General features: G+C 42.1%; 1 protein-coding gene and 1 long non-coding RNA gene across 6 annotated transcripts in view; both read right to left on the reverse strand.

Moving 5' to 3' along the window:
• LOC129387528 (uncharacterized) overlaps positions 1-15,103 on the reverse strand; it is a 179,468-nt gene that overhangs the window by 28,596 nt on the left and 135,769 nt on the right. The gene's annotated exons all lie outside the window — the stretch shown is intronic.
• Positions 1-15,103, reverse strand: part of LOC126541180 (general transcription factor 3C polypeptide 4-like) — a 98,165-nt gene that overhangs the window by 4,687 nt on the left and 78,375 nt on the right. For 2 of the 5 annotated variants that reach the window (XM_055076523.1, XM_055076524.1), the window contains one exon: positions 13,838-14,719. The exons of 1 other annotated variant lie outside the window; for it this stretch is intronic. In XM_055076523.1, coding sequence (XP_054932498.1) covers positions 14,270-14,719 — 450 coding nt within the window. In that variant the 3' untranslated portion in view covers positions 13,838-14,269. Of the gene's footprint in view, positions 1-518; positions 4,128-13,837; positions 14,720-15,103 lie in introns of those variants that run through there. 2 more of the 5 variants (XM_055076526.1, XM_055076527.1) reach the window with 2 other exon arrangements.

The following is a 15,103-nucleotide window of genomic DNA, read 5'->3' on the forward strand; positions in this document are numbered from 1 at the left end:
GTACTGGTTGTTTTTTCCAAGAAAAAACAAAATCCCGCGAGATACGAAATAGATGTGCACTCGCACACCGCTACTAAGGCGCCTACAAGCAACCATTGAAAGATATACAGCTGCATATACATGGCTCCGCTACGCTTATCAATGTGTCGGCGTCATGTTCTCTTGATGCCGCGACCATCACATAGCGTGAAGCCCTGTATCGCGCTGCCGCTGCTGGTAAAGCTGTGTATACGTGGCTATTTGCTTGGGAGTGCTTGAGTAGCGGTGCGAGAGCGCGCATCTATTTCATATTTTGGATGTTTCATGCGCTTTTGTTTTTTCTCAGAAAAACCAACGAGGCAAAGCTGAGTGCTAAACAAATGTTTGATTCGGAGGTTATTTGAGGTGCCCTACAACTTTGTAATTGATATGTTTACGACTCAAGTAATAATTTAAAAGTTCACTAATTAAAAGTAATTAATTACCTAATACTTCGGGATGAAAAAAATACTGGCCGTAAGTACATATGATTACGGCTACTATGCAGTTGGTACGATTTCTCTAGAGCTCTTGGGTATTTTCAAATCTTGGTCCAAGTTAACTGGGACATCCTGTATATGTAATTCGATATATAAAACGAAAATTTTTATACAAACATTTTCAAAGGGATCTTACAGTTGTTAGATGTGTACAATTGTTTGATATATCCAGGTTCGACTGTATGTCATAAGTCACGGTAAGTGTTGAAAGCCTGAACAAAAGAAAAATGAGAGGGTTCACTGTGCTGTTGCGGTGAACGGGATGAACATAGCACAAGTCTTTAGTTGCTTTACACTGGTCACATTGAGCATCGCCCAAATTCAACACACCTAGGGGTAACACACTTTTTGTAAATACAACAGGGAAACAAACTTATGTCTTCTGTATATCTGCACATATCAACCTGAACTCGCACTCAAACTTGCGCTTTCTCTATTGACTACATATTAAGAATAAGTGAATGGGCACACTCTTGAATCAATGCACCAAAGCAGGGGTGACAACTTACACTAACACATGAATGTTCGCAGCTGAACATTTCCTGACGGTCCACTGAGTAAACGCGCGACTAGTGATAATGCATCTTTGCTACAAGCTATTATCCCAAGTACAGAACATCTACATTCCAAGCCTTGTGTGCAACAAGAACAAATCTACTGGTACTGAGCACGCCAGCAAGTGATTAGGCAGGTAGTGAACAATCAGACTGGGACTACACCGATAAATGTTACCGAATCAGAAAAATGGCAAGCCACTGCTGCAAAGTGATTGGCAAATAAAGAACGAAGAGCAAGCGACATTGATCCCGATTTAATTCAAAAGCGGAAAGTTTGGGCAGCTTCAAATACGTTTCTAGCCCCATTTCTAGTAGAAGCACAGTTTACATGGCTTGCACTGTTTGGACAAGGTGTAATCGGCTCTGAAAGAGCTTACATGTCCCCTAAAGTTGTGGTCAAAGCTTATTGTTGTGCACCAAGCCATCGTCTATGCTATGAGCCGAAACAGTTTTTCTGAGCTGCACATCCATTGTAAACAGAGTGGCACCTGAGGCAAGCAATGGACGCTTCACCACTTGATCAAACATTCCAGCTCCCACGGGATCACCGTGAAAGGTGTGTCTAGAACAGCCGAGCACAGACGTATATTTACAGCAGGAACACTTATTTTGGTATACTTAGGTACCGCGCCTGTGCTGACTGGTGCAAAAGGAAGCAACGATTAGGGACAAACGATTAGTTTTATACTTAAGATCACTAATTGTCGTTAAAAGAAAACTACATCAGTAGCCTCTCAACATCTTTAAAACCTGGTTGCAAACAAGGTTTCCAAGAATAAATGGCTGCTCTGTGGCAAACTTTCCAAAAGATGCTAAATAGTCGTAAAAATATCAAGTTGTGGAAAACGAAAAAAAGCTTCTGGAGGACTCTGGGTGCCTTAGACACATAAAAGGGCCCATTGCAAGAAAACGTCCCTGGTTGTAGCATAAAAGAAAAAAACTGCATTACTAAACTGTCAGAAACATTAAATGGCAGACAACCAACAATCACGGGCTGTAATATGAAGCCAAAAGATAATTGAGCTTGGGAAAGACAGGAAAATATTTGTGGTTTTTAATTGAAGTGAGTGAAAAAGCAATTTGCCGCTGGTAAGAGCCGAACCCTGGTGCACATTCATATGTTTGTGGCTAACGAAAATCAGGTTCCTCAGTTCCCCTGTTTTTCAAGGTTGGCATGCAAGCTTTTGCCGCAAAACCGATAACAGAGCTTGCATAACCCATTTTGTTTCTCCATTACTCTAAAAATGTTCGTTGTCATTTCACTTCTCATAATTTGCAATACTTTGTTTAGCAGATGGAGAACAGTAACCAGAAATTAACAGTCGGTTGTTATATGTGGTTAATTTCAATTATTCAAAAATACTGAATAGCTCTGATTCGTATTCGAAACTTTGTATATTCACGCACCCCTAGAAATTATTGAAACACGCATACATGACTCAGGAAGTCGGACTTTCCCGGCTAAACCGCTAATACCCGCTGTTGATGTCCCGAGTATGCAAACAAGCTGCTTATTTGTTCATAATGCTTTATTTGAAGTATATTAATGAAGACTAGTTCATCATTTGCAGTGTAATGTCAGAACAGACTTGTACCTAACAAATCAAATGTAATTAATTACTTGTAATCAATTACGAATTTTTGTAATTAAGTGATTACTTTGTCTACTTGATAATGTTCACTGTAACTCAATTACTTTATTCCGTAACCAATTACATGTAATCAGTTATATTTTTGACGAAAAAAACTCTGACAGGTGACGCATCTTTGAGTACTTAATTTTGGCAGGAATTAGAGTCCAAAGGGATGACAACATCTTTATCAATTTTTATTTGATCTCCAAAGGAGAAAGGGGAAGTTGGGTAAAAGCTGCTAGCAACAGCTTCATAAAGCCCTGTCCCCCTAACTTGTAGTTATGTGCATGGGTTGCCTTCTACCCACAATCATCGTCCAGCAACCACAGCTTGATCACCTAAACATGACAGTCTTACAGATTTATGCACTTCTCTTGGAAATTTGACCTCCGAGCTTTTTTCTGATGATAAATTTCCCTTCTGCTTTCCTGGAAGCACTATAGGCTGCCTTCAAAGGTGGTAAAAGCTGCTGCTCAATTCTTCTTAACTTTAATTCAGAAAAGTCTGTGACTTCTCTGATGTAGACAGAAATTTCTGGCCTTTAAACGGATGTGTTTCCATCTGTTTGATATTACTTATTTGATTGTTTTTCACTGGCCCTATCAGGAGTGCCTTCCTCTAGTCCCAGCAACAATGAAGCGCTGCAATCCATAAAAAAACCCAGATGCGAGCACCGCGTCATTGAGTATCCACAATCTTGTGAGCAAGGTGTTCGCACTTTACTACACAGCCCTTCTCTTCAGTACGCACATCGAGTGAGTTTCCCGTATCGCTGCAGCTATCCTCACAACAAAACAAGGGAAGATTACTGAATAAAATTTTAAAAATCAATTCTTAATGAAGATAAACAGCATATGAACGGCTGCAGAGGATGCATTAAAAGAGCCAGGTCAGCTCATTCTATTTGCTGTAATTGTGCAATGTTAATAAAGTAGGGAGGAAACCGACATTCAAATACTTGCTTAAATTTTAGTAATTGTTCATTTACTTTTATTGGGCAGTAATTGGTAACTGTAATGAATTACATTTTTGAAAGAATAATTGTAATTGTAACTAGTTACTTTTTTTCTGTCACGTGTAAAAGTCTGTGACAGAAGCATGCTGACATTGTGATTGCGTACTAGGATGTGAATGTCATTTTTATTTGTTAAAACAACTGTTCATCATTTGAAATTTATTTGAAAAGTATGTATTCAATATTCAATTTCATTCACATCTGGCAGAATTTGATTCAATCTTAAAGATAACTATTTTCAGATCCCTGCTGGTGATGGGTAGCTAGCAGCAACTGCTAGGCTGGTGTCGGTGAACTCGACCGTGCCTGCTTTGCCAGTCACCACTTTTCTGTGCATCTGCTACTTGTGCTTGTCATGTCCTGGCCCCGCAGCCTCTTCAGGACTCCCACAGTTGTTGGCTGGCTTCCATGCAAAAGGCGAACTTTTAACAGCTCTAGATATAGACAGCCAGTTCGAGCACACCACCTATGCCGATACTTATATTCACTATACCATATATGAATCGGATAGTCATTGTTATGCTATTTGAATTAAGAATTCACTGAGTCGACTTCCATATTTTCGAACCTCATGGGACCGACGACATTGATTAAATTATCTGGCGGTTCAAATTAAACAAGTTGCAAAAACAATGCCAGAACACCCCCGAATCAGACGCACGCCCACTTTCCGTGTGTCCAAAGCAGAAAACTAACATAGAAATTGCATTAAAGCTCCCAAACAAATTAGAAATCTAACACGCACCCTATTTTTTAGCAAGAAAAATGGGCAAGGGTGTAATATGTGTTGCAATTTCCTAAAGTCAGCTTCGCCAGAAAGCTTAAGTGCAGCTTCATTGCAGTGCATTCGTGTTGTGTGAAAAAGTGTACGAATGCAGCAAAGGCACTTCTGTTTTTGTGTCCGTTTGCACCGTGCAAACAATTTTCAGTCGAATTTTCTTAAGAAAAAAAAATCTGCACATTATAATTAGGTAAATACCGTAATCAGACATCGTGGGCTATGGTTACTGCTTGAAAATTCTCCTAGAGCGGTCTGAAAATAAGCGTTTTCAACAGGAGACGGCGTGTGTTCAACGCATTCACTCTCCCCCAAGCTCCATCGAGACTAAATGGGTCCTTATTTGTGTCACCTTAGAGGTCAGGTGCGTGCATGCTGACTGGTCAAGTTCGAATTATTCGGCAAAAGCCAATTTTAGGATCAAAATAACGAAAGTTTGGGCCCATAGAAATGCATTGGTACTGGCCGGGACCTTACGTCGAAATCGAATTAACTGGAGTAAAATTAATGTAAGTCTATTGTTTAAAATTGTCGAATACTATTTATTTTTGTTCAAGTATGAAGGATAACACTTATAGGAGCCTCATTTGTGGGGTGGGGGGGGGTGAACTCAGTGGTTTTGCTGTAGAACAGCCGTAGATGATGCAAAGGCACCAGTTCCTCAGCAAACACATAGAGCAGCCAACTTCTGCAAAATAACTTCCAGTCATTTAATAACAATACCTCACATTTAGGCAGCCTGCAAGTTTGTTGTTGCAGCTCAGGCAAAATAATGTTTATTATTTGGCCAATATTGCCCCAATTCCATCTCTTTGAAATGATAAAGTGCTGTAATATTACACTTGGCTTCTTCAATGAACAGAACACTCTACGTACACATGGTGGTGTGCTGCTCTCGTTTCATTACTGTCATTGTAATGGTGCACAAGATGACTGAATGAAGTTGTTTATTATTTACAAGCTCCTCAGTTGACCAGATGTCCACTTGTGAATGTTATTACATGCATGTATCAAATTATGGAAATAAGCTTTTTTTTTTTTTGCCAGGTGGACTTCACAGATACCTTAATTGCACATTGTTTAGAAAAGAGAAAATATTCTAATAAATTCAATATTTGGAGGTTATCTTTCTCTAATATTTGATTAAATTGAAAATTTCAATATTCCAACACCCCTGAATTAATACACCTAGTCATGCAGTCCATATGCTCTCATAAATGTCCATTTGTGATTACTGCAGTGCCGCCACAAGGAATTACTATTTGCCCAAGAGCAGTTCTTATGTATGACCTTCAGCTTGTATTGCAAGCCAGTGCCTTTAGTAGGACACTTCAGTTTAAGAGAAAAGACCTGCCAATGTCATTAACACTGCTCTCAGGTATAAATTTTAAGTTATTGCATGTCATCAAGTTGACACCTTTGGATTCTGCTTTACCAGTTGACAAACAAGGCCACCAATATGGTCACTGTGATTCTTTGACTTTGATAAAAAACAAACTATTTTGCTTAACAAACTAACTAAAACAAAAGGTCAACAGGATGGATTGTTGGGCTAGTTGGTAGTATATCATCATTGGGAAACTAGAGTGCTGGGACGACGAGACATGAAGGGGAAGACACATACATAGCTAGACAAGGTCAAGCTAGTCAGTAGACCCCAGAAATAGCACCACACAAGGCAACTTTTCCTCGACTGCCAGGGCGTAGGTTACAACAGTGGACAAAGAGTTAAAATGTGTATGCGGCATAGACAATGACTATAGACAATATAATCTCTTCATGAATCACCGAGAATGTAAGCAAAATGTGTGCTACACTGGCACATGTTCCTTGAGTAGAGGCGGCATGTATAGTTTTGTGCTCTGCAGTTTTGCCTGTATCTAGGTAACCATTGATTCAGCACATGAGGAGTGGAGCAGGCAAGTATGGTATGATCTTTGGAAGTTGTTGAAGGCATAACCTGACCTACCTGTGTGGTTGTCAGTTTTTCTTCTTTTTTTTCTAGTTTTTCTTTCTCTACACTACGTTTCATACTTAGCAGGCAACATTGTGTAAGCTGCATGGTAGTGCAGCCATAGAAGCCTTGCGTGCATCTGAGAGTAGTTCTTCATCTGCAATGCTTTGTATGGAATATATTATACTTGATATATTATAACTGCAACCTGTGGACATCAGGTTGTGTCAAATCACACATTATTTGTGCACCTTTGTGCTTTCAGCATGCTACACTTTCGGTTTTCAGTCACGAGCATTGTGCACCGGGCTCTGGCAAGAAAAATGTCACTTCGCTTATTTGGTGGTCAACAGGTTTAGGCCTGTGGTACCCGGTGTAAGAATTGCATTATATTTTGCAACATAAAACTATGACATTTAATTTTACATCACATCACATAATGCGTGTCTCTATCTTTTTCTTAGTTGCACATGTGAGCAGTGAGAGAAGTCTAACCTTCATCACATTGTCTGCAATGTATGAGACAGCACACATGAAAAAAGAAAAAGGACAACAGTGGAGTATTTGTTTTTTTTATAAAGGTTATACCAATTGCAACTGTCAAGATCTATATACTGGCACTCTGCTGCTGTTATTTCATGTGCTTTTGGTAACGAAAAGAAAAGCCTGCGCACTGTCATTGTGCATCCTGCTTGAAACATACACGCATAAACATTATTCAGAAAGTCAAATTACTTTTTCATATAGGATGCAATATTTGTTTTACACAAAGGGATGCCATAAATTGCAGCTGAAGGGGCTGTGCAAATTCATCTGCAATTCAAATCGGGGGTCATGAATGGGGTCACTAATGACGTTATTGAATGATCATTGCAGGGCACTCCAGCAGTGCTCCAAATGTCATATAAGACATTACTATCTTACAACTAGGCTATGATAAAGAAGCCTAGTTATCTCTGGCAGTTCAGATCGGTTTCTCCTTGTAGTAGAGCTTTAAAGCCCTCTTTACGCCCTTGGTAGCATTTCCAGGGTGATCTGAAACAAGCATTCAAATATTCCCTTACATAGGCTTCCTGAGCTACACTGGCAATTTTGGAGATTGTGCTATATGTCATATGTTACGCTGCTAAGTAGAGGCTGCCAGAGAGACAGCACCACACACAAATAGACCTCCGAGCAGTGTGAAGGAATAGCGTGAGCAAGTTTGTTAAGAAGATCCAATGTTAAAATGCAATGTAGTTGACTTTTTCGTAATCACTGACAGGGCACAATATACATTTAAATGGGACATGTTGCATTGTGGGAGCTGGTACTAATGTTAAGTGACTGTACCAATCCTCTAAGTTTACATAATGTTCTTGCTCCCAAAAGCCTTGTTCCCAGTTAAATTCATGTTTTGGACACCTTGAAGCATAATTACTTCGTCTTGAATTAATATTTCCATTTGTGTTTTCCCTTTGTTGCGTGGGCTGTGCTGTGATCAGAATGAAATATAACATACCAACTCCCGGAGAAGGCTGCTGTCCCTGCACAATGTGCGATAACCAACGTCATTAATATAAAAGCTGGTATAGATGGCTAAAAATCAGGTCTTGGCTACCACAGAGTTTCTTACACAATATTTACGGCAGTAAACTCTGGCACTACGATTGTTCAGCTACCATTGGCATGATGGGTGGTACATAGATTTCTCTGATCGCACTTTGGAGCTTCAGAAGTTCTTCTGGTTTTGTTTCACTTTATCTTTCTAAATCTCGAAGCAGTCATTTTTTTTTAAATGCAGATTTAAGGTATTCAGGCCCTGTGCATATGTGTAATCATCATGGATTGTCACATTTAAAATGCAATATCTTGTTGAAAATTATTGATTAGCAAAGTCACAAAGCCATTTATAGCCAGTAGGACAGTGTTTGATCAAGTCCACCTGCTATACTCATCATTCCCTGCTGGGTAAGCCACCATATTTGCAGCTCCCATTGAGCCATGTGACGACATGGTCACATAAAGATGCTTTTCATTTTGAGTCAAGCAACAGCCCATAACAGCTGTCGTAGTAAAACTCGTGAAAGTTACATCTGTAAAGGATGTACTTTGCATAGTATTCTGATGCTAATTTTATGGTGTATGTGTGCTATGCTGGTGTATTTATAAATGCTGTGGCAGACAGCGTAACACACATATGCTTCAAAGCCTAATCAGTCTTCATCAGCAGAAAAAAAATCCTCTAGCTGGTGAATTCAAAATACCCTGCAATAACAGCTCATGCGAGCGAAATTTTTTGTAGAAAACTCCGTGCAGGCAATAATACAGTAGAACATCATTCTTACGTTCTGCAAAAAAAAAAGCATGAGAAAAAACGTACTAACTGAGAGAATGTACAATCTGAAATAACTAAAAAAATGTGAGACTCAACTGTAGTTGACGTCTACGTAATGCAAAGCATGGCGCGAATTGTTGCGCATGAGACACGAGACTCCGACGGGCGCGTATCGAGCTGGTGGGGCTTTGGCGGCCCGAGACATATTTTGTTGTTTTCCTATTGTGTGGAGTTTGATGTCAGCGATGGGAAACTGAAACGAGATTGAGCTGGCGGGTAACATCAGATGCTGTCGAAGCAAAATGGGACGCTCACATCACGCCACCTACAGCAGGCAACAGCAGCACGTTTTGATTATCGCCTACTAAACGCGTGCCTGTTGCTACCAACAGCACTATGCCCCACGCGCTGCAAGACAGATAAAGATGCTTATCACAATAGGTTTGGCGGCGATAGCTGTGGGTGCGGTGTGCAGGGAGGAGATTTGCTGGTACCTGATCAAATAACAAACTTAGTGCGTGCCGGCGTTTTCATGAGACGGGCGGGTGAGTATTGCGGGGAAGCTGATGCAGCGAGCGGCTACTTTTATTGTGATAGCAATTATATGGACACTTCAAGCTCATTTCCAGCGTTGCTGTCACTGTGAGGACCCATATAAAGTCCAAGGGCGATAACACCGCCGCCGCCCACCCGACTGTATGTGTGACTGAAGGCGTACGAGGGGGGTCGACGATCGCAGGTCAGCTTCGCCCACGCGAGAGACACAAGCGGGTAAGAAGCACGGCCTCTTCCGTTGTGCACGAGACACCGAACATTGTGAGGCACCGGGTGGAGGAGAGAAGCAGGGGGGCGGTGTTCTACTCCGTCTGCAACTGCGTATGTGGCGGCTGCGTGCTGTCGCCCAGCCGTGTCTTGAGGGCGATCTGCGTTGGGGGCAGAGTCTAGGTGTGTCGGCAGCTCATAGCTCTGTGCGTGCTAAGTGTTCTCGGAGCTCACTTTTCGTTGAAGCGATAGATAGCACGGATGTCACTTCGACTGCTGCTGTTGCCACGTTTCCTCACGCCAGCATTTTGTCAGCGAGTTTTCGCAGTCATTGAGTCAGATGTGTTCATGTTTGCTTGTGCGCGCGTGGCACCATGCTTGTTAATTTAGTTAGTGTGCCTATGTTTACAAGTTTATACAGACGATAAATCTATTATCCTTACATCGCGTAGCTGCCCACTATTTGCTATCGCAATAGATGCTTCACCTTTCGGGCAAAACTGCGACATTTCTCAATTTTGTACGCCTCACGCCTTTTCTTGTTTACATGAGATCTAGCGGCCGGAAAATGTGTACGATCATAGTCTGCAGTGGGGAACGGCTGCGCGTTCAGGTTATGCCCTATTAAAGATTTGCAGGACGCTTCCAGCAGCACCACGTGCTGTGAAACAGACAGGCAAAGATGATAATCGCTACAAGTTTATACAGCCGATAAATCTATTATCCTTACATCGTGTAGCTGCCCACTATTTGCTATCGCAATCAATGCTTCGCCTTTCGGGCAAAACTGCGACTTTTCTCAATTTTGTACGCCTCACGCCTTTTCTTGTTTACATGAGATCTAGCGGCCGGAAAATGTGTACGATCGTAGTCTGCAGTGGGGAACAGCTGCGCGTTCAGGTTATTCCCTATAAAAGATTTGCAGGACGCTTCCAGCAGCACCACGTGCTGTGAAACAGACAGGCAAAGATGATAATCGCTGTAAGGTTGGCCGTGATAGCTGTGGATGCGGCGTGCGATGATGCCAGAGAATATTTGCTGGTACTGGAATAAGAAACTGAGAGCGCGCCGGCGTTTTCACGTGAGAAAGGCGGGCGAGTATTGCAGTGAAGCTGCCGCGGCGAGCGGCTATACACTGTCTCGATCGCACACCCCTCACGCATTTTCCTGTTTACGTGGGATCTAGCGGCCGAAAAAAGTAACGTTGGTGCTGAAAAATTGTGTTTTCAGGGACGTATGAACCGGTAAAAAATAAGGAACTCCATTGGGTAATTTTTTGTGTGTTCTTGATTGTGAACATTGGCACCGGGAAATCATATGTAACAGGATCGTAACAACGAGGTTCTACCATGTTTTTTGAATCCTGGCTAGTGCTATAGCCAAACGATAGCATGCTTCAAAAAGATAAAATTTACTTCATATGAAATTACAGATGTTGGTATGAAATACTCCTGCCACGCTACAGAACTGAAGTATACCTCTAATGGATGAGACGCAGGTTAGCTATGTTATACTGCAGAGCAAACTGAGTCCATCTAGCAAACATGGCGAGACTTGAGAAAGCAGCTGAAACTTGAATTCACCGATGCGAGGCCTGCCATCCTAGTGGTCGCAGCGCAAGAATCAAGAACACAGCTGGAGCATATCTATGGTAACACTGCTGGAACACAGTAGAACAATAGTCAAAATTGGAGATGCATTTTCAAACATTTTACCAGCCTGTGGTTAATTTTTGCTATGACCTCCATCGTACTGCAACAGCTTTAACATACCTCATCAGAAACACCACAACCTATGCAAGGACCACTGAAGCACATGCAACACAGGATAGAAAGCACTATGAGGGTATAGAGGAAAACGCAATCTCCTGTGGTGCGTGATTTTTTTCTGTCCCTTTGTACAAGTACCATTTCAGATTATCCGAAAATGAACGAACTAGCCCTCATTAAGATGTTGCTAAAGTATTCCACAATGTTGGGCTCTTCATAGCCACCGGCCTTGCTGAACCCCCAAGAAGTCAACACTGTCATCTCGCTAGAGTAAACATTGACCCAATGCATGCGTAAACAGATTGCAGATCCTAGTGTCATCTCTAAACATGTGGAACTTTCCTGGAGCCCATGCAAGGACATGGTCACAATGGGCAGTACAATGGTACACATTGTGCTAACACTGACTAGCTCTTTGCCATGTGTTATAATTTCCATACCATAATGGGTGACTGGCCAGGAAGTAGCTGGTACATTTAATATAACTAAGAAGAAATGAAGAAACACAAGCGTATCTCATTTGTTACGTTAGATAGCATGGGTACACGAGAGTGCATGCACGCACATTTCTTTTACACCAAAGACACAGCAATGAAATGGGCAAGCTTATAGCATTTCATTAAGTGCTTCAAGAAAGCTTCGCTTCATATAGATTTCAACATGCGCATTGGGTCTGCATAATATTTTGTTTATGTGTACATACCGCAGCCTAAACAGGGGCCATAGCAGGAGCGGGATAATAATTATTTAAATTATGGGGTTTTACATGCCAAAACCATGATCTGATTACGAGGCATGCCATAGTGGGAGAGTCCATATTAATTTTGACCACCTGGGGCCCTCCCATCGAAATGCTGCCGCCGTGGCCGGTATTTCATACCACGACCTCGTGCGTAGCAGTGCACCATCAAAGCCACTAAGCAACTATGGCACGCAGGAGTGGGATAATGTGCAAGCACAAAACATAGTAGTACGGGATGAAGTCAAATACAATAAAACAAGGCACGCAGCACTAACATTCAACAGATTTTAGAAACTTATGAAGTGGAAATTCACAAACACTACCAGGGAACAAATTCCAGTGGTCTATACTGTACATAAAAAAAGCTGTGCTTAAAAAGTCTGTACAAGGAGGAAATGCTGAAATGTTTAGGTAGTGGTGCTGTCTTGATTTTGAAGGTTTGGGAACTTGAAAACCTACAAAAGAGCAACATGGAGAGTTAAAAAAAATGAACATGTTTGTCATTTTAAGTCAAGCAACAGCCCACAACAGCTGTAAACGTAAAAGTCATGGGTGTTACATCTCTAAAGAGTCTACTCTGCATGGCTTTTCAATGCTATGAAGCTGAAAAAAGAATTCCTCTTGGGGGTAACTTCTAAATCCCTCGCAGTAACAGTAAATTCATGTGTAAAAGATTTAATTCAGCAAACACACATCATAATAAAGTTTTTCAATTTGCTTAGTCACTTCATTTGAAGCTCTTCGTAGTCTGTCCTGACCAAAATTTTGTTTCAGACTAAACTGAAATTCACTGATAGGAAATTTTTATGTGCAGAGCAAACTGGTGAAGCAAATAATGCTGCAGCATTACCTACTACACAACGGACCACCACACAGTAACTCAACTTGAAATAGGATAAGGCAGGGAACCATTATATCCTGATGCTGCTTGCATGGGCAGCCAAATGTCTTGATCAGGCCTAACCTTTGGAACAAAACTGGCAGCACTTCATGAACATGCCTGCAGAACGATACGAGCCTCTGATTTTGTACAACTTGTTGCCATAGCAAGTGCATGCTTCTCATGAGACACTGATAAGCTGACCGACTTCCAAGAACGTCCAGGCAAGACGTGAAGAACCCCTCAGACACTGATAAGCCAACAGACAGCCAAGAATGTCCAGAAAAGACGTGAAGAACCCCTCAGACACTGATAAGCCAACGGACAGCCAAGAATGTCCAGAAAAGACGTGAAGAACCCCTCAGACACTGATAAGCTAACCAACTGCCAAGAACGTCCAGGCAAGAAGCCTCAGAAGGACCCCTCAGATATTTTCCGTATTGGCACACTGCTAGGCTAACAGCTCACGAGTTTTGAAATGCTGCAACAGTAAAATTACTTGCAACATCATGCACCACAGAATTTTGGCCTAATCAGCACAAAATTATCAGTAAATCTTCATTATAGACTGAAAAGCGTTCATTGTATCTAGCCATCTCTAGGAAATCGTTGCTACACACATTAGTTTCTTGTACCCTTTTCATTATAAGGAGGTTTGAATGTGACTTGGCCTGACTGAAATTCAGATATGAGCTATGGCTTAATGCCAAGCAACTCATTACAGGAATAGGTGGTGGGGAGGTAGTATTAAAAAAATATTACAAAACAGTGACTTGAACACCAGTTGGCTAAGTGTCTGAAAGCTTCAATGCATTAGAGAGCAAATCCTTCAAGAAGTTAGAGAGAACTCACCTGTTACACCATGTCAGCATAAAGGTCATCTTGCGGTGCTTAAAAAGCTGATCACACACTTCTGAGACTGCTTCTTTTTATTATGCATAAAAATAGAGGTCCTGAGTTATTTACACAAGCAACAACTGTACACCTGAGTGACGGTCGCAAAGCAAGTGGGCACTAAAATGTTGTCATGGATCGCCATCTTGTGCCACTACGACCTTTGATCTGTGCTGCCATCGTCCGAACTGTCACTCGTGCCAATTCCACCATTTCCCTTCTCCAATATTCCTTCCAGCAGATCTGAGTAGTGCAGCAGGTTATGAGCAGGCATGGGGCTGTGGTCGGCACTGTGGTTTGCAGAAATTTAACGCAGGCAGCTGATGGAGGGAGTACATGAGGAGTGCCGAGGAGAACAAAGGATGGGTGGAATTGGACCTGCTCAGACAAAGCATGTCTGAGTAGCTCTTTGAAGTAGGTATACAAACACTCGTCACTGGTTGGCTAAGTTACACAAGCCCCTTGCCGCAATACAGGCAGATGGTGCCATCTGGCCAGATTATTTTGCGCTGCTGAAACTGCTGACAGGTACTGCACCACCTAGGAGGAGTGCCATTGCACACCAACAGCGAGTTGATGCACCTGCCAAATCGGTGGCCCTGGCCGCACGTCCCGTGGCTCAGCTCTTGGAAAGGGATGCCATCCCCACAAATGGCACACTCTTCGAAAATGAGTCCTCCTTGAACAGCGGAGGCCACAACACTGGCCAATGGCTCAGAAGAGGTGAAAAGCTCAGAGATCCGCTCTCTGGGCTCGGCACCTGAGGTGGTCAGCCAGTTGCAGAACAGCCGTAGTGATGTCTTCTGAGGTTCGGTGAGTTGGCTGGCATTGCAAGTGCCGACAGTGGCCACAATGTGTCGGCGCAAAAGCTCCATACGTGCCCTGGTGAGGTGTTGGTCCTGAAAAATCCGAAACACTTGAGTGCGCAAGGCAACGACTATGTTAGTGGCTGCAGACAAGACAGAATCCACATGGCTTATAGCCAAGCCTGCTGATTTGCCGTGGAGCCTTAGCAACAAGTGTAATTGGAGCTAACAGAATGCTCAACAGTCACTTTGCTACAAATCATGTACACACATTGCTGATATCGAAAGTGTGCGAGCACCAAAGCTTTCTAATAGAATCGAGAGTGAACATCAAAAAAAGAAGCTTTTCAATATGGGATATCTTCTTTATTTGAAAGTATCATTACCGATGAAATAAGATATAAAGTGAAAAGATTATCGCTTTCAATATATGTGATGCCATCTAGAAGTGCAAGTAGATGAACGAGCAGCATGTAA

The sequence above is a fragment of the Dermacentor andersoni genome, chromosome 2 (genome assembly GCF_023375885.2).
Source record: "Dermacentor andersoni chromosome 2, qqDerAnde1_hic_scaffold, whole genome shotgun sequence".
Lineage (NCBI taxonomy): Eukaryota > Metazoa > Arthropoda > Arachnida > Ixodida > Ixodidae > Dermacentor > Dermacentor andersoni.